Consider the following 20578-nt stretch of genomic DNA (forward strand, 5'->3'; position numbering starts at 1 on the left):
TGTACAATTGAGCCAACTGTGGTGCCATGCACCAGATTCAGGAAGCAATCTTCATAGGAATTTTCCAAAGAATGGACATTCAGGTTTGATAACCACACTATAGAAGTACCAGTCATTGACCATGTCCAACGAGAGAGAATCTAACCCTCTCCTTTTGACATTCAATAGCGTAAGCATCACTTAATTACTTGTTGATAACTCCCAGGATGTTGCTAATCACCAGAAACTGAATGAGCCATATAAATATAGTGACTGCAAGAACAGATCAGAGGCTCAGAATTCTGCAGTAAGCAACTCACCTCCTGACTCCCCACAGCCTGTCAACCATGTACATGACACAAGTCAAGAGTGTGACAGAATAGACTCCACTTTCCTGGATGAGTGCAGCTTCAAAAAAATCAAGGAGCTCTAAATTATCCAGAACAAAGGTGTTCATGTTGTTGAAACTCTATCCACCACTTTAAACATTTACTTCTTCCAACATCAATGTATAATGCCAGCACCGTGCACGATCAATAAGATGCACTGCAGAATCTAGCCAGGGCTTCTCTGATGGCACTTTGCAAATATATAACCTCTAACGTCTCAGCGGATAAGGACAGCAGGTACATGCAAGCACTATCACCTGTAGGCACCATCATTGCCAGTTCTCCCCCATATCACACACCACCCTGAGCTAGAACAACACAGTGTCACTTCTTCATTGTTGCTAGATAAAAATCCAGGAACTAACTTCCTAACAATACTTTGGATGTACCTACACCACATGGATGGCAGTGGTTCAAGAAACTAGTTCACCACTACACTTACAAGGGTAATTAGGAATGGAAAACAAATGCCAGCCATACCTAAATCCCATGAAAGAATTTTCTTCTTTTTTTGGAAAGGTCACATTGATTACATATGGCTTAGTTTCAATTTTGGATATGGCATTTTCCATATGGAAGATTACAAGCTACAAATGAACTCTCCATAGTTTCCTGTTTCCTAGCTCTGACCACCTCCTCTTCACCAGGGGTGTGCAATCCCTCAACACCTCCACTTCCCATCATAATGGTTGGAGTGTTTTCCTGTCCTTCCCTGAACGGAGGTCTGAACCAACCCATTCATTTCCATCTTCCTCGATCTGGTTGGGCTCATTCTCACTTCAAATATTTACTCCTTTAAATTGTTTCACTTGTTCCAAATAAAAGGTGTGGCTATGAGAAACCACACAATCCCTGTTATGGCCATTTCTTTATGGGGTGTATGGGACATTCTTTGTTTGAGTCCTGCTCTGACCCCTTTCCACAACTTTTTCTCCAGGATATTGGTTACTGCCTTGTTACTGCTACCTGTTTTTGGAACTGGGGAAAAAAAAATCCAATTTTCCAATTTCTGACGTTCTATCATCTTCAACTGGTTCAGTTTTGACCCTTCCCTTCCCATCCTTGACTTCTCTGTTCCAATTTCTGGGAACAGGTTGCTCACCAATATCCTCTACAAACCCACCAACTTTCAGTTAATTGAAGACCCCTCCCACCCTGGGAGCCTCTTCCATCAGGCAGAAGATATAAAAATTTGAATACATGTACAAATAGATTCATGAACGGCTTCTTCCCCGTGGTTATCGGACTTTTGAATGGACCTCTTAAATGTTAATTCTGATCTCTCTCTTTCTGCACCTTCTCTGCAGCTGTAACGCTGTATTCTGCACTCTGTTCTGCTACCCTGATGCACTTTGCATGGTACAATCTGCTTGTATAGCAGAAAGCACGTTTTACTATGACAACAACAAATCAATCAATCAAATTACTTTGACTATACTTCCTCACACCTTGCTTTCTGTGAGAGCTCCATTCAATTCTCTCAGCTTCTCTGCCTCCACAGATGACCATTTGAAATGTCCTCATTTTTCCTTGACTGAGCGCTTCCTCTGCTGAGCAAGGTGGACAGGGTCCTCAGCTATATCCAAGCCACTTCCTGCACTTCTGTCCTTACCACTTTTCATCTGTCCCAGAACAGCAGTAGAATTCCTCTCATCCTGACTTTCCATTCCGCTAGCATTTGATTTTAAAGAATCATCCTCAGCTGTTTCTACCACCTCTGGCTGGATGCCAGCACCAGAAACATATTCCTCTCCTCTCCCCATTAACATTCTGCAAGGACAGTTCCCTTGACAATACCCTGACCCACTTCTCAGTCGCTCCCAACAGTTCTTCTAACCCTCTCTGGCACCTTCCCGTGAAATGGCAGAAGAGTATTACTGTCCTTTTATCTCCTCCTTCGTCATTGTTCAAGTTTCCGAACACATCTAGGTAAAGCAGCATTTAACTTGTAATTCTTTCAATCTAATCTACTGTATTTGGCGTTTACAACACCTCACCTTCGACTGCAAGCATGACCCCAACCTTCTGTTTGCTTACCATTTCAATACACCATCTAGCTCTTATGCTTATACTTGCATCCTAGGCTTGCTGCAGTGTCCAGGAAAGCTCAACACAAGCTGAAGAAACAACACCTTATTCTCCATCGACGTACTTCACAGCTTTCAGAACTCAACATTCAGTTTAACAACTTGAGGCACTGAAATTTATTCTTCATTTTGATTACTCCTCTCTCCTCCACAACACCAGTTCCCAAACCCTGCCAGTGTCTTGTTTCCATGGTTAGGCTCTCAGTAGAACTTACCTGTTTTCTGCTGTTAACACCCACCAGTAATATCTACTATTGCTTCTCGAAATATCATTGGCCATCTCTTTTCTGTTTGCTCTGGGGCACCTTTACCATCCATTAAACTTGCTCCTCCCCTCCCCTTCCTCAACAGCATAAAACCCACCACGTTTCGAGCCCCTTTCAGTTCCAAAGAAGGATCATTTTGACTTGAATCATTAACTCTGTTTCTCTCTTCCCTGATGCTATCAGACCTGACAAGTTTCTCCAGTCTTTTCTGTTTTAAATTCATTGTCCTTGTTCATTTCCTGATATATCAGTAAAATTTGCTTTGAATGGCGACGTCATCGGGAGAGGCTCTGTTCCTTAAAGTTATTTTAAGCTGTGACACGTCACCATCAAGCTTTGAGAAATCCAGTCACACCATTACAACCATTGGGAGAATGCAAGAAAGTTTTGAGTCTGCAGAGTCAGTTCTAGTGTTCTGATGGGGCAGACAAGTGCTCAGGCAGCCAAATGAGAAAGTAGGAGGTCAAGATGGACGTAATTATATGTTGGTGCGCAATGTCACTGGGCAAGGCGGAGCTGGTAATGAAGACCGAACCAAGTGTACTTTCTTTCAACGTGTTGGGCAGATCTTTGAAAATGAGAAGGTTATATGACCAGGCATTATTCCTTTCACTAATGGGATAACTAGCAATATAAGCACCACTCGTAACAAGCTTTGTTAGACTGACGATGAGGGATTAGATTGAGAGGAATTCTCAGCAGAAAGCACCTGATTATACCGCAAGTCTTCTTGAGCTAAGAGGATGGGAGTTGGACACAATTTCCAACAGAATAAAACTAGGACAGGTCTGTGATGGATTGGTAACATTTTCTTGTCCAAGGTACATGACATGATACATCCTCAGATATGTTACGTAATGTTCCATTTTCCCTTACATGTCATATAAAATATTAATAAATCACCTCCTGGAAGTCACAATGTATTAGATAACTCCATCACAGATCCCCTTCATTGTTAAATCAATTCCATCCGTCACAATGCATTAAATTATCAATTCAAAATCTTAGAACAGTTGCAATATGTTCCCTTCTATGGAACCATGAATTGTTTCTCAAGGGCGCCAAATTGAGACAACAAACAGTTTTCTTTTGATATCTGAATTATTCATCTAGATGGCCATGTTAAGCTAATTACTGTCACATCTTCCATTCCTGCATCAGGATTCCCACTCAGTATGTTCTACTAGCAAACATGTCAGGAATTTGACCATCACAACAGGAGGTGGCTGATCACATCACTACTGCACCGAATCTGAATTGATTTCGCAAAAATAATGAAATGCAAGCACAATTTGGATTTTAAAATCGGACAAGAATACTTGGAAAATTGTAACTCCTAGCGATGGAATGGAACAAAAAGGAATTTTGAGTTGCTGTAAAACCAATTTAGGGGTGACTGAATCACAGAAGCATTTATACTCACTGAAAAGGCACTTGGAACATTATTTGTCACTACTTTCTTGTTAATTTTAATTTAAATTTTTCCCAGACAACAACACATACCTTTTATCTCTCAGTGGATACGGTTGCTTGCAGGCTTGCTCATCCACATAGCAAATTTGATGCATTGGTCAGATTTGCATTTCTTTTAATATGGTATCTTAGAGTCCACAACATGAGTTACTGCTTCTGAGCTCTAAAATTTGACTGAGTTACAGTTATGGCGCAAAACAATGGATGAACAATTTATATGACCAGAACAATTTTCTTTTAAAAAAAGATGAACTTCACTCAGATATGTATTTGAAGTACATTCCATCCTTCTTTTAAGCACTGACAGTTTTAAGAAAAATGGCAGCAATTCACCAATGTGTGTGCCTCAATCAGTAGTGCCATTGCACTACATGATGTAGTTTTGTTGTCCATGCTTTACTTCAAAATAGTTTCCAAGATAATGAACATTTTAATGAACGACTTGTCGTAACGCTTGAGAGAAAAGATTAGCAGACTGTGCAATTACAGAAAGTATTATGTATTGGAGCACACTTACTGTATGGAACACATTCATACTGAACTTCAAGATACTTGTATGTTCCTGGGCAAGGGTCTGGAAACACATCGGGTCCAGCTACAACTGAGCATTGAGTACGATTATTACATCTGGAAAAGACAGAAATAATTAATTATTGTCAAACAGTTCGATCAAAACAAGTGTAAGGCACGTAAATATTGGTGTGTTACATATCTGAAGGCAACATGTTCTAAGGTATGTTGTGTAATGGGTTAGCACAAATACATTTCAAAACTGTGCATTTGCAGTCTCTCACTGAATTTGAGGCTGATGCCACGAAGAAGCACAGACATCTATCCAGTTGGGGCTGGGTACTTTACCCATAATCCACCCATAACCTTCTGCATTTCAAAACTAATACCACCAGTGTATTAGCTTTCCTCAAAGGTTTATTGTTTCACAGCAGATACATCAAATGGAGCTGAAGAAACAGGTTATGGTTAAAGAGGAGATTTATCTTCAGAATACCTTGAAAAATTTGTCAGAAAGGGCTTGATTACCATTAACTTGATTCAGAAGAGACATCATTATTAAAGCTTGCATTTCTGTTGAAACCACAATAACATCACTGTAAATCTGTTCCTAAAGTGTTTTAAGGGTCCACTTACATTGTAATTTTACGTAAAACAAAGCAATTTCCATTTCTGCGTGATCTAAAGATTAACATGCAAATTTAGAATCAAGGCCCAATGTGATTTTGGTGGTACAAGACCTCTGAAAAGAGACAGTCTCACACCACTTGTAATTTCAAACTGCATGGTATACAACATTATTAGGACAACATTACAGATGAATCAATGGTGATTTTAATGTTAAAAAAGACAGACAGTCTCCCCCGCCCTTTCTTCATGGCTGCATCTAAGAACATAGACGAGAAATTCGACGAACACTTTCTGAACACTTGTACCAAAGAGGATAGAAATCTGAAACAAAAAAAAGAAAATCCTGAAAAAACACTACAGCTTCAGAACACTGTGGACAGAGAAAGAGCATTAGCATTTAAAATCAAGGGCTCTTTCATCAGAACTGGAAAAGGCTGGAAGTGTACTTGGTTCTAATTTTGTGAAGGGGTGGATTAGGGTAATAGTGGTGGGGGGATGCTGGGGGGAGAATAGTGTGGATAAGGACAAAATGAGAAGTTTGCGAAAAGGTAGGAGAGATTAAACGATGAAAGTGTGGGTGATGCAGGGTCAAAGGGAGTCATAAGGGGAAAGGTAAAAATATATGGTGTCTTGAGGAGGTGTGCATTAAATGTCTGAACTGTCAGCAAAGGTCTCTGCGCACCAAGCAGAATGGGGTATTACGTGCCAAATTTGATAAAATTAAAAAGAAGCTAAAATGAAATCTTAGGGTGTGTGTTGACTTTAAATCCACAAGTAACTTGACAGAACTGGAGCTTGTTGTGAAGATCACCACTTTACATAAAATCTCCTCCAGCTCCACAACTCTCCAAGGAATCTGTGCTCCTCTAATTCTGACCTCTGGTGATGACATGATGAACTGAACGTCCACCTCCTGCACTGTAATAATTCTTGTGCATCCCAGTTTTAACCTTTCAATCAATGGTGGTTGTGACTTCAGTTGCTTAGGTCTTAACCTCTGGAATACCCTCCCCTACTTTGGTTTCTGCCTTCAACACACATTCCTTGAAAACCTCTCTCTCTGACCAATGCTTTAGGTCATTTGGCCTCATGTCTCCTTATGTATGGTTCAGTGTTCTGCTTTCTTTTATCATGGTCCTGTGAAGTTTTGGTATGCTTTATTATATTAGAAGTACAAAATATGTTGTTGCTCTCTCCTTATGCACAGTCATAACGTTTTAGCAGGAATACATTTCTCAAAAGAGACACTAATGGTCACACTCAATGTGCAACAGATGAACAACATCTGTAACATTTCAGCATTGGTCTGGGTATGCTGCTAAGTTAAAATGCAGCTGATATAGGGTCAAAAACACACAATGCACATACTTTGGGAAAAAAGAAATTTGATCCTGATGATCTCTCTGCCCAAACAGAGTTTTTTGTTTACCACATTAACTTGAGAAAATTGGTTATGTCAAGACTTTCTTTTTAAGAGACATTCACACTTAACATGTTGCAGTGGCTTCATTATTTTCATTAAATAATTTCATTAAGAAAGGGTGCGGAGGACAGTACCTGCCGAGGAACCCACAATTAATGAAACAGTAAACATGGTAAATCACATTAGCAATCGCTGGCATGTGGAATTGGGAGGATTCAGGAATCAACTTTAGACTGTCTCTAGCTAGGGTAGAAACACAACTTGAAGAAACTTGGAGCAGAAGACAGACAGAAGAATAAAACTTTGTTCACATTTTAGCACTGACAGTCCAAAAATGCACAGGTTATGTGGACTGACCATGCTAAATTGCCCGTAGTGTTCAGGTGTGCAGGTTAAGTGGATTAGCCATGGGAAATGTAGGGTTTCATGGATCGGGTGGGTCAGGGTGGGATGCTGTTTGAAGGGTTGGTATGGACTCAATGAGCCGAATGGTCTGTTTCTACACTGTAGGGATTCTATGATTCTACGACTGCATCCAGGAATTCAGTTATTTAAAAGGCCTGGTAATTTTTAAGTTACTTTAAGAATCGATCTCGAAATTTCCAGAACAATGATAGTATGTTCACAACGCCAGACATTATTAATTCATCAAAAACACAGAAATGCATCACGAGGAAGAGTTACGCCATTCATTGTGTATTGCCGTAAATTATAGAATCATAGAATCCCTGCTGGGCAGGCAAAAGCCATTCGGCCCACCACGTCTGCACCAACCCTCCGAAGAACATCCCACCCAGATCCTCCCATCCTATTTTTGTAACCCCGCATTTCCCATGGTTAATTTACCTCGCCAGGATATTATGGGCAATACAGCATGGCCAAACTACCTAACCTGCACATCTCTAGATTGTTGGAGGAAACCCCTGTAGAACATGGGGAGAACATGCAAACTTCACACAGACAGTAGCCTGACTTTAGAATCAAACCTAGGTTCATAGCACTGAGGCGGCAGTGCTGGCCATTGTGCCACTATGCCACCCAAATTACCATTTGTTGTGCACCACTATTAGCCTCTAAAAATCTTGCGCTTGGAAGTCAGGAAATTATTAGATTTAAGCCACAAACATGAATTCATCTTTCATGGTTCGAGGCTCAAATCACACTCCATGACTTGAGAACAAAAAATATCTATTAGCAGTGAGTGAGTACAGTGTCACTGAAGGAATGTCTTTTTGGATGAGATAATAAACCAAGGCCCATGTCTTGGCATGGGTGGATGTAAAATTCCTGAGGAGGAGTAGCGGAGTTATCCTCAATGCTATGGATCAAACGTTATCTCTCAATCAAGATCAGAAATATAGAAATGTGGTCAGTATCACATATAGAGAGATAACAAGGTGTAGAGCTGGACGAACGCAGCAGGCCAAGCAGCATCAGAGGAGCAGGAAAGCTGACATTTTGGGTCTGGACTCTTCTTCAGAAATGGGGCTTTTCTGAAGAAGGGTCCAGACCCGAAACGGCAGCCTTCCTGCTCCTCTGATCATGCTTGGCCTGCTGTGTTCATCCAGCTCTACACCTTGTTACCTCTGATTCTCCAGCATCGGCAGTTCCTACAATGTCAGTATCACATTCATGTTTGAGGATATTTTCTGTGTACAAGCTGTCTCTACCAGTGCCTAGGCTTCAAAAAGTGTTTTATTAATGTAATTATTTCAGTTTTTCTAAACTCCCCACAAATATTTAGGGTTGCATGATATTCCATGTTTCGTTGATCTTCTTAACAAGATGCTCTACGAAACTGAAACAACACTGGACCACTTGTGTGTCAAACTGGGCTAATTAATCCCATAGCCAACAGATCAGATCTGAACTCTGCAGCTCTGTCCTATCCAGTCATGAATGGTGTTGGACGATTAAACAACCAATAGAGGAGGTGTCTGACAATGATGTTGAGTTAAGTTATGCAGGGCACAGGAAATGACTACTATTCTGGAGACCCTGCCAGGAATACAATTCATACGTGGGCCAGGAAATGGAAGTGTACCTTCAAAAGACCAATTGTCTATCTAAAGAGGGGCCCAGCAGATTTATGGGCTATAACGTAGTGTTGTTAGGCATCATTGTGAGGGTTTCAAACTGGGTTCATTAGCTTTGCCCTTTGGGATAGTATTCCTCCATCCACAAGTCAGGCCTGGAGATGAAGCGGGTAAATGAACATTCAAGGGCCTGGAATCTAGCCAGAAAGAAACATTGTGATAGTAAACACAGGCAGGAGTTGCTGCGTGGTCACAACTGAGCGATTCACTGAGGGAGTGAAGCTTCCAGTTCAGGGATTTGCCTGGATAATATCATAGAAATCTGAATGACACGTACTTACAATAAATAGCCTCTTGCACCTGAGTGAATGCAGTGATGGCTGTAAATCGGATGGATCAGCTACTTTGATTCACTGAGTCCAGAGTGAACCTATTGCTTTCCTCTAAAGGGCATCGGTGAAATCATGAGTGCCCTTATGATTGTCCAATTGATAGCTCTTTCATGCCCAGTTGAGGTTTGAAAGCAGCTGATGGATTTAATTTCAAAGCTGCTTTGATCATCAGTGTCACAGGCAGAGCAATGTCTCCCAAGTCAGATGGCCACAGACCTGCTTGCAGAAGGTGGCAGATGTAGGCAATGGTGTCTCCAGTCACTCTGATACTGCCTTTCACTCACTGGCTGATAGCACTTGGAATACACTGCTCGAAGGCTCTACGGACCCTGGTTGTTCTGTTCAGGTACTGCTTGCTCGCACACAGCTGACATTCTCTAAGCCTCATGTCTTTGGTTCTGTTGTGGAGGTGTCGGTGTTGGACTGGGGTGGACAAGGTCAGAAATCACACGACATCAGGTTCAACAGGTTTATTTGAAAACACAAGCTTTCAGAGCCCCATTCCTTCTTCAGGTGTTAGTGAGAGAGGTGGTATCAGACACAGAATTTATAAGTAAAAGATCAAAGGGTCACACCACTGATGAGGATGTATTAAGCAAACCTAAGATTCAGTTAAATCTTTAATCAGTTAGAAGATTTTAATTGATTAATATGTATATGTAAATCCCCAAATTCCTTTCAATTCACTGCCCTGAGAAAACTAAAGTTTTTGTCAGTGTAAAGAAGAGTTGACATTTTAGGTCAGACAATGCATGTTCGGGGCGAGGCCTTAGTTAGAATCTGTTTATATTTTGGTTTGGAGTCAGACTGGTTTTTATAAAATGCCAAACTGACTGACTGTCTATAAATTGTGTGCTTTTCGAATAAAATAGAATGTATTTGCAAATACAAATTCACCCCATAGATTTACATCTGTGTGCGCATGCATATATGTGTGTGTGTGTGTGTGTGTGTCTGTGTGTGTGTGCCTGTGTTTGTGTGCATGTGCGCGTGTGCGTGTGGGAGGCGGGGGGGGAGCGGTGGGGAACTGGCCATTCTTTTTTCTCCTCTTCTTCCTGAACCTCAGCAATGCTAATACAGCTGCTGGGTTAAGTCAATCAAACGTCTGGTGTGGAAGCACTGATCTATGAGGAGATATTAGGAATGAAATGTTTGCAAGAATTTGAAATTTTGACACGGTCAGGTTATGATTTGGACCCTTATCACAGGTCAGACAAAAGTCTGCCCCAGACACTTCCACATAGTGGGGTGCACCCTCTTTGATGACTTGCTTCCCTCTTACTCATTCAGTTATGTGCAAGATGTTTGTCACATAGATTCTTTACTTTGTTTTCCGTGCATATGGCAAATAGATCCATTTGTCCCGAAATAGTATTTTGTTGGGCCAGCACAGCACAAATGATGTCTCAGAAAACTGGCATGATATTGGACATCTAGAACCAATAACAGAGGAAGATTCAATTAACTCTTAATTTCTGCAAATGTGTGTCCAAGTAATAAAATTCCAAGAATATGTGGAACCAATTGTCAAAGACCGCCATTAATAATAAATATACATAAAAATGATCATTAGTATCAGTCTGTTAGCTTTGACAGCCACAACCTCTCCAGAATGAACTCCCTTTGCATTGGGTTATAAAGAAAACTGCATTTAAGAAGGATAATCAAATGACAGGGAAACTATTAATAAAGGATCATCAGTGATTATTCTCTCTATGCTGCACCTTTGCACAGGAGTAACTTATCCTTCATCTAAATTTACAAGAGCCCAAATGTTTTGTTGTGTGCCTGAGAAAATAGTCAGCAGCTGTTACATTGGCCTGTCTATGAATATATCCATCTGAAATTCTATGATCTAAAGCTCTTTGGGTTTTGGATAGCTACCACATGGAAAATATGAATTTTTCATCCAATAAGACACACATCCGAGATATATTTGGTGTGTCTACAGACCTTTCCCAGCCCAAACAAATTTCATGAACAATCTTTCAACAGAGAAACCCAGCTGTTCTCTGCTGTTATGACAATCCATGGTTCAAGCTTGCCAATGGTCAGAGCTCTAACATTCACTGTTCCACATTGTCTTGCCTGTTATCAGCTTTGGACATGACCCAAGTTCATGAAATGCTAGACCCTCTGCTTGTTTTTGTTCACGCTGAAAGTCAAGTTACCAAGTTTAGTCCTTTAAATTTAGCAATAATCCTCCATGCTGCTAACATCTAAACAGATAAGAGTTGTGCACTATGGTGTTGAGTTATAATGGCCAAACAACATCCTTGATTGATTGCACAAGGCACTGCAAAATCATTGAAACTGCTACAATTGGCCTCATTGCCTTAGGGCTGCAGTTGGTGGAGAACCAACCAGCAAGTCCTGAACTTGTTCAAGGGCAAGTTGTGCAAGTTATTAAAAAGGTTCATAGAAAACTTGGCTGTAGTATCAAAGAATTGATGTAAACAAGGAAGTTATAATAAATACAATATTGGCTCAACCTCAACAGAGAACTGTGTCCAGTTCTGCATTTAGAAAGGATGCCTATCTCTGGACAGGGTGTAAAAAAGATTTATGAGAATGGATCTAGTGGTTAGGACCTTAATTTATGTGGATAGGCTTGAAAACTATGGTTGTTCTTCTTTTTGGAGATTTGGAAAAAAAATTGACAGAGTTGTCTAAAATCATGATGGGGCTAAAATCAGCATAGCTTGAGAAAAAGCAATGTCTATTCAAGTAATGGTCAAGACCAGGGGACACTGATTCGGCAAAAGAATCAAAGATAACACAAGGATAAATATTTGACGCAGGGAGTGGTTACTCCCCAGAATTAACTGCCTGAAAGGATGGTGGACACAAACTTAATTGTGGCTTTTAGGAAGGAGCTGGATAAGTATTTGAAGGCTGAAAAAAGTGTAGGACTGCAAGAAAAGGGCACTGGGTGGGGGTGGGGGGTGAGACTAACTAGATAGTTCTTGCAGACAGCTGGTATGGGCTCAGTGCACTGAATGACCTCCATCAGTTCTGTAACCATCCTATGGTTTTATAGTAAAAATAACTGCTCTGTAAGCCACGCTTGTACCTCAATATCTGGACAGGTTTATTACATTCCAAGCATTTATATCACTTCCAGACTAAATTTATGGTCCTTTCATGCTCAACACATTGTAGATATCAATGCAGTGATGAAATATTTCTTCTCTTCCTTCACAGATTACTTTCATCACTTTTGGACAGTAATAGTTTCTTGTAGAATATTATCGTAGGGTCCCCTTTAAAAGGAACTCTATTTATAATATTTTGGGTAGAACTGCAAAGAGAAATGTTCAGTAAATGTACCATGATAGGTTGCGAAAGGTCATCTTGTCAGAATTTTTTCTCACACAGGTAAAACAGCTGACCATGCTACTCTATCGATCCCAACAAGCTTTGAAATTCCAGAAATGTTCCCGGACATTATCCAATTTCAATAGAATTCTAGGTTTGTCTGTTCTAGACTTCATGTTAAGCTGGATAAAAAAAAAAACGCTATTATCCTGGATTATTTAGGTAACAGTAGAGATTAGACTGATGGAACAGTTAGGTTTTTGAAATTTCTGTTGGTATTCAAATGTAATGGAAATTTAGAGAACTGCTTCTAATTTCCAAAGCTTGTTCACCAACTTCAAGGTGTAAGTTAGGAATGTGGTGGTATAATCTCCTCAATTTTCCTCAATAAACCCAGTTCCAATGACACTCGAGGACTATGAAGTGAATGAGTATAAAGAAGGCTGATGGATCAGCATCCTATGCACCACCTTAAATATTGACTCCTTACATTACTGGTACAGAATGACAGTAGTACACACCATATATAACATACACTGCAGCAACTCAATAAGGCTTCTTCAATAGCACCTTTCAAACCCATGACCATTACCAAGTAAAATGGCAAGGTCAATAGATGGAAGGAAGTGCCACCATCTGCAGGTTTCCTATCAAGCCACACACCATCATAACTTGAAACATGATCACCATTCCTTCACTGCCACTATATCAAAAATCAGGAATTCCCTTCCTAACTGCACTGTGCATGCACCCACTCGAGTGCTCAAGAATGTGGCTTACAACCACCTTCTCGAGGCCATTCTGACTTATAGAATAGTTACATGAAAGTTCTCTCAAACGGCAATTTACCTGGCCTATTCTCCCATATTTTGCAAGTACAGCAACAATTATACTTTTCTCTAGGTAACTATCTAATTCTATTTTGAAGACTTCAATTGAATCTGCCTCTACTTGTTGCCATTGCTACTTTTGTCAATTGTCTTAAAATCACCATCCTTACACCAATGGGACCAGTTTCTGCCTATCTACTGTATCTAGGCCCCTCACAATTTTGAATATCTCAACCAAATAATTTCTTAAATGACTTTTCTTCGAGACAAACATTCCCAGCTTTCCCAATCTATCCTCGTGATTCAATTTCTTCAATCCTGGAATCAGGTGAATTTGTCTGACCTTCACTAACTAAGAAAATGGATGCGGACAGGTTAGGTGAATGGGCCAAGATTTGGAAGATGACATTTAACAGGAATAAGTGTGATGTTATCCATTTTAGTTGGAGGAGTAGAAAGGCAAATTATCTGAATGGAGAGAAATTTCAGAGTGCTTCAGCGCAGAGAGATCTGGCTGTCCTCCTGCATGAATCACCAAAAACAAATGTGCAAGTACAGAAAGTATTCAGGATGGCAAATGAAATTTTGGCATTAATTGCGAATCGACTAGAGTATAGAAGTAAGGAAGTGTCATGCAACTGTACAAGGCATTAGTGAGACCACACCTGAAGGATTGCATACAATTTTCATCCCCTTACTTGGGGAGGGATATATTTGCATTGGTGGCAGTTAAGAGGATTAGATTTAGTCCAGAGATGCGAAGTTTGTTTTCGGAAGAAAGATTGAGCAGTTTAGGTCTATTCTCTCTGGGGTTTATGAGAATGAGAGAAGATCTAATTGAGGTCCATAAGATGCTGAAGGGGATTGACAAAGTAGATACAGAAAGGACGTTTGCTCATGTGAATGAATCTAAAACAAGAGGTCAAAGTTTTAGGATAAAGGGTGGCAGGCAGAATTAAAACATACATGAGGTCAAATTACTTCTTTCAATGGATCGTGAGTCTGTGGAATTCACTACCATACAGTGTTGTGGATGTTGGGTCATTGAGTAAATTTGAGGAAGAGATAGGCAGATTTTTAATTAGTAATGGGTTGAAGAGTTATGGTGAGTGGGCAGGAAAGTGAAGTTGAGGCTAAGGCGAGATCAGCCACAATCATACTAAATGGAGGAGTAGGCTCGAGAGCCTGAATGGCCTATTCCTGCTTCTAATTCTTATGTTCTAATGCCTTCATATGTTTCCAGGAGAGTAATGTCCAGATGTGGCCAGAATACTCCAGTTGTGACCCAAACAGTCTTTGGCACTTCTTTGCTTTTGTACTCTAAGTTCCTACTTGCAAAGTAAATGATTCCATATGCTTCATAAACTGTGCTCTCAACTTGTCCTTCACTTCAAAGATTTAGGGTTAAATAATGCTTCCTCAGGATTCTAAACATGGACCAGAGAATTGGGGAGTTGAATGCTTGTTCATTTTCTGTTTGCATTGCAATGTTCTTGTGCAGTCAAGATAATCATAATGAGGATTTACTGCATTGCCAATTGACAAGATAGGTGTGTTCCAGCAAATTATTGCATACTCCAGTAAACTGATGATTAATCATGTGTTCAAACTCCTGTCAGGACATTTCACAAAACAATAATAATACATGTAAGAAAGAGTTACACAGAAGAAATGTGACAAACTCTTCGAAAGCTGAAGCCTTCCTATGTCAAGTGGAGGACCAAAGTAATGTGGGTCCAAGCTCGCTTATCCTTATCTTAATGAGGAACAAAGATTGAAATATTAAAAAAAGAAGTTGGAAATAATTCCCTCTTAGAAGTGAATTCTTAAGATTTGTACCCATGCTGTGTATTAGGATTGATAAAATAGGGTCGCATCCTTTTTTTGTTCATGTTAAACATAATTCTCCTGGCTGGCAGGAATTGTGGTTTTATTGACATAAAGATGAAATAAAACTGCATTTTCACATAAACGCAAGAAGCACCCCTGCAGTCGTGTCACTGTTGTATATCAAAACAGCAGCAGCCATATTATAACCTACAAGTTACCTTAGCAAGCGACTGAGAAAAATGATCATTTTATCTGCTTTGGTGGTCATAATTTTTGGATAAATACTGGTCAAAAGGAACTTGCTGTTCCGAGAATCATTTGCAACAGGGTCTCATCTAAAAATCGGCATTTCCAGTTTTCTTACTTCAGTGTCAGTTTAGGTGCAGGCTCAAGGCTCTGGAATGGAACTTAGACCTTTAACCTTCTAACTCCTATGTTAGAGAATGACCACTGAACTGAGCTGGCAAGTGAATCACACATTAACTTGTGCTGTGCTCCCCCAACCACCATGGAAGGAAAACAGACGGATAATCTGTTAAACTTGCAAGGAAATAGAGATGGAAGTTACTGAGGTGTCACGATAGTCTGGGGTCAGGCCATTCATAGGTCAAAGTGGGAGGAGAATACTAGTTCTCATCTTGGTATACTTAATTACAATTGGAGAACATGATATTCTGTCGGGGGCTGCCAAGCAGAGATCTCAGATGCAAAATTAAAGTAGAGGCTTAACAGCATGGCAAGATTGCTGTCATTAGACACTGGCAGTTACATGGGAATAAACCATATGTCTAGCTTATTTGCTGCAGGGACAGAATGAATCAGACAAGAAAATGGGTATAGAAATACCTAAAAATGAACTACATAAGATTGTTTGTTCTCATCGTACCTCAACAGCAATTTCTACAACAGGACGTTGTTCTTTAAGGTCTGAAAACATTACTTTTGCAGTAATCTGAGTGTGCAGATTGTTTCCCTAAGGGTTAGCAATTGTCCTTTCAACTTTTTTTCGTTACATGATTAAATAGAATCCTACAGTGGACTGCCACACACATTGGAATATCACCCATCAAAATCAGCTTAGATTTCCAGGCTAAAACAACACATTTACCAATAATTTTGAATGGAAGTAGAAATGGAAGGAGAAACATGGTGAAATAAATTGAACAAAGCATTTTGTAAAAGATCTGCTTTCCTTTAAAAGAGCAATCAAATCTTTAATACCTTTAATATTCTGATTCTTTTTGGAAAAAGGGTTGAGTCTCTGAATGGGAGGCTCTGCTCATTTTCACTACCATAAGTTTTGAAACATGGTAGATTCATGTGACAATTGCTTCATGGAACAAAATAGAGTATTCCATGTCACCAGATGCAAAAGAAACCTCAAATGATCATAAAACAGGATTAGACTCCCTCTCTCAACCCATTTATTCCTGTCAAGTCAGATATTGGGCAGACTTTCCATATCTAACAGTACTCAACAATATACAAAATGAAAATCACATTACCCAAACCTGGAGTACTATAGGATCCCAGGGAACAAAGAAAGATTTTACATATTTGTTAACAATCAACCCACATTAACATGTTTCCAAACAACATTTCTTCTTTAGAAAAAGAAATTCAAAACAGTGAAGCAATTGGTTAATGCCAGAAAACACTTATTATTTATAGCAAGGCAACCAATGGTTTCATGGAGCTCAGAAAGCTTTCTGAAGTATCCTGGATTTCCAGAGTTTTGACAATCTCTCTCATACAAAGCAGCAAGGTACAAACTTGTTGAATAAGGAGTTCAGAAGGGTTCAGAAGGGTGGTAAAGATATCAAAAGACTGCAAAATCTATCCACACCATCCTTAACATGCAGATTAAAAATAAAGCAGACTGCGTCTTTGAGGAAAACTGAAGATCACGTTTGTCTTTTTGAAGAATTGGGGAATGTTACAACCCATGGTAAATCTGTGATTGATTCTGGGCTTCAGAGAACAAGTACTGACAAGTACTTCTGACAATCAAGTCACTATAAATGCTTGTTGAATGCCACATGTGCTGTACGCTTGCCATGAAGGAAATAAAGAGCAGTGAAACTTGCACGTGTTCCAATTAGGCATTTTACTGTTAATTGTAATTGTATTGTACTGCTGCCATTTCAAGAAAGCTTTCTCCTAAGATTATTCTGCCCCTTGTTCTGTGAAGAGATATGCTAAACTTCAGAATCAGCAGGAATGGAAAACAAAGATTTAGTCAACTTTTTATCACAAACTTACTAAAATGAAAAAAAAACAAGAGCTCCAAGGCCTTAAGAAATCACTGAAGTGACATAAATAGACATAATTACATGCATAGAGATTAATTTCACTTACTTGACATAGACTGCTTCATTTATAGCTTTACTTAATAATTGAATGTTTTCTGAAGTCAGCGCATAGTTGTATAGCTCCCAGCAAAATTAATATGTTAGCAGCCAACATATGAAGCTGAAAGAATTCCTGATTCCCACTGAATGGTTGCACATTTGTGAGAAGATGACACATTTTACGGCATTATGCTGTATCATTCATCTTGTTGTGGAAATAGAGATAAACTGGTAACTGAACTTAACCAGCATTACTGATCATCCATATCAAAGAGACTAATGCTTAGAGAAACCGAAAGAGATATCATCACATCTCAATCTTTCCAACCAATTGTCCAATCATTGCCATACAGGCAAATGCAGCAAACAGTGCAAACACTGGAAAGAACCACAGGCAAAGAATTAAAAGATGAGCTTCTCTTGGATGATATTGGTCAACATCAACAGCAGGATATACAGTTTCTTTAATGTCCAGGGCCTTGTTTTAATGTCAGAAGCTCAGAGCCACACTAAAACTTATTTTGGGACCAATTGCATCCCAGAAACCTAGCTGGGAAAGGTTTGACCTGATACCAGTCTCACCAAGGGTCCTTAGACAGCACCTTCTAATCCCATAACTACTACCATCTAGAAGGACAAGGGAAGCAGATACATTGCAACACCAGCACCTGCAGGTTCCCCTACAAGCCACTCACCACCCTGACTTTTAAATACATGGCTGTTCCTTCAACGTCGCAGGGTCAAAATCCTTCAACTCCCTCCCTAATAGCATTGTGGCCATACCTACGTCAAATAGGCCACAATGCCTCAAGAAGATAGCTCATCACCACCTTCTCAACGGCAACAAAGGAGGGGAATAAACACTGGCCCGGCAAAAAATGGTCCACATCCACTGAAGAAATTTGATGCTACCATTTTCTTTGGTATTCCTTTAAATCGCCTCCCATTAAATAAAGCAGAGTTATTTTGTGTCTGCAATGATGATGATCTGGCATGAGGCGCATGCGTAATATCGTGCTGATCATGCATGTTACTTACACAAGATCATACACCAATTTTTAATGATGTTAATGTCATGGAAAGTCCACAGAACTAATGTACAAGGCAAGTTCATTTTATAGGATTTGTTGGGTTTGAAGACAATCAATAAGGTGTGAGAATCCATAAACTGCCACTACAATTAATAGTGTGAATTTATGACACTTATGTCTGATTTGTGCCAGGTACAAAATGACATGGGAACTAATGCATCAATTAATAGATTGCAAATCAGTAGGGCAACCAGGACAGTTTACAACACTCATTTTCTTTGCATTCCTGAACAAAAATTGCTTGCGATTATCTACTTTTTTATTCACATAACTAAACGAAAACATTCCACCCCCATCAGTCACAGTGCAAATCCTAGCTGATTTATAATACGCCACTGGACTAATACACCAGAGGCCCAAGCTAATGCTCGAGGGATAGGAGTTCAAATCCGACCATTGTAGCTGGTGAAATTTAAATTCAACAAAAAATACAGATTTGAAAGCTAGTCTCAGCAATTGTGACCATGTGGCCATTTTATTGTAAGCTGTCATGAAAACCAATTTGATTCACAGATGCACAGAGAAAGATATCTGCCATTCTTACCTGGTTTGGCCTACATGTGACTCCAGATCCACAAAAATGTGGATGAATCTTAACTATCTTCGGCAATGACTTAATAAGCCACTCCGTTCAACAGCAATTTTGGGATGGGCAATAAATGCTGATTTTGTCAGTCATAACCAACTGGCCCATTAAAGAAAAGAAGAAACAAAATGTTGGTTCTTACACCCCAGAATTAGACAAAGAAAAAAGTAAAGAAAACAATCAAAATATGGGTACATCATTACTGACAATAGAAAATACCTCACTTCCTTTTGCAATTCAGAACATGTATTCAATACATGTAGTAAAGACCTTCCTCTAATGGAATACTGGCTAAAGTTGCCTTCATGCTGAGCAACTCTGATGCTCAAATCCAGGAACTGGCAATGCATTGATACCACAACTTATGGACATCCACATAGAAGTAGCAGACTTAAATAAATTCAAACTCTTGATCATCCAGAGAAACCACACAGTGTAACATGAATGATTCCTGTACTCCAAACAGAAAAAGACTAATGTTAAACACTATTAAATGAACCTTTTAGTACAAGCCAAGGCAGATCAAAACAGTATCTGGTTCCATTTCAGGGTCATGCTGAGTTTGCCAATTTCAGGATAATTTTTCTCAATTTTCTGATGAAAGATCAGTCATGACCTGTCAGAAGAACACGTACAGGAAAATTTAGGGTTCTGAGCATCTGCAAAGTGAAATACTATTTTTGCTGGTGATACTTTGCCCCTATCCCAAAATATTCAAACCAAAAATTGATTTAAAGTTGCAACTCAGCTGCATCATGGCGACCTTCCAGGTTCCTGACGTGCATGATCAGTATAAATTTTCCATGTGCACATACCAGACCATTAACTCGACAGGTACAGTGTAATTCATCTTTAAAAGAAAAAAAAAGTGTTGAAGAAAGTGCTAAACTTCAAAATGCCTAATGACGTGGTTACCTTTAGGGATTAAGCTTCTCTGAATAGGGTGGGATGGGAGCATTAGTTACATAATACATTCCAAAAGCAAAGTTGCTAGTTCAGCTGATGTCAGTCCCAGCAAAATCTGCTGCATCTGTAAAATATGACTTGGTCTCCCTGCCTTTATCTAGAAACTTCATGCCATCATCCTCTAGCACCCACCTGTATTTTACTTTCTCACAAACCTCTGCCTATGAATACTTCAGGCCTGTCAGTGACCCAGGGCCTCCTCTTGCAGCCACCGGGAATTTTCCCTGTGGCAGAGGTAGCACTGAATCCCCATGGCAGCCAGCAAAGGATATTGCAACTTTTAGTCAGGCTTCAGAGGAGTGGAGCCTCCTGGTCAGACACTCATTACATTTTTGGGCCCCAAATGGATTTTTCCTCCAACCTCTCTGCCCCATCAATCCCTGATTTCATTTCCCTCTATCCCCACCCTCTACTGCCTTTG

The 20578-nt window shown here is 39.8% G+C and overlaps 1 protein-coding gene across 6 annotated transcripts in view; it reads right to left on the reverse strand.

Annotated features, from left to right (window-relative positions):
• Positions 1 to 20578, reverse strand: part of adgrl3.1 (adhesion G protein-coupled receptor L3.1) — a 607182-nt gene that overhangs the window by 242990 nt on the left and 343614 nt on the right. For all 6 annotated transcript variants that reach the window (XM_048595033.1, XM_048595030.1, XM_048595031.1 and 3 more), the window contains exon 5: positions 4712 to 4821. In XM_048595033.1, the coding sequence (XP_048450990.1) occupies positions 4712 to 4821 (110 nt within the window). The remainder of the gene's footprint in view (positions 1 to 4711; positions 4822 to 20578) is intronic.

Source organism: Rhincodon typus, chromosome 3 (assembly GCF_021869965.1).
Source record: "Rhincodon typus isolate 14 chromosome 3, sRhiTyp1.1, whole genome shotgun sequence".
NCBI classification, from domain to species: Eukaryota; Metazoa; Chordata; class Chondrichthyes; order Orectolobiformes; family Rhincodontidae; genus Rhincodon; species Rhincodon typus.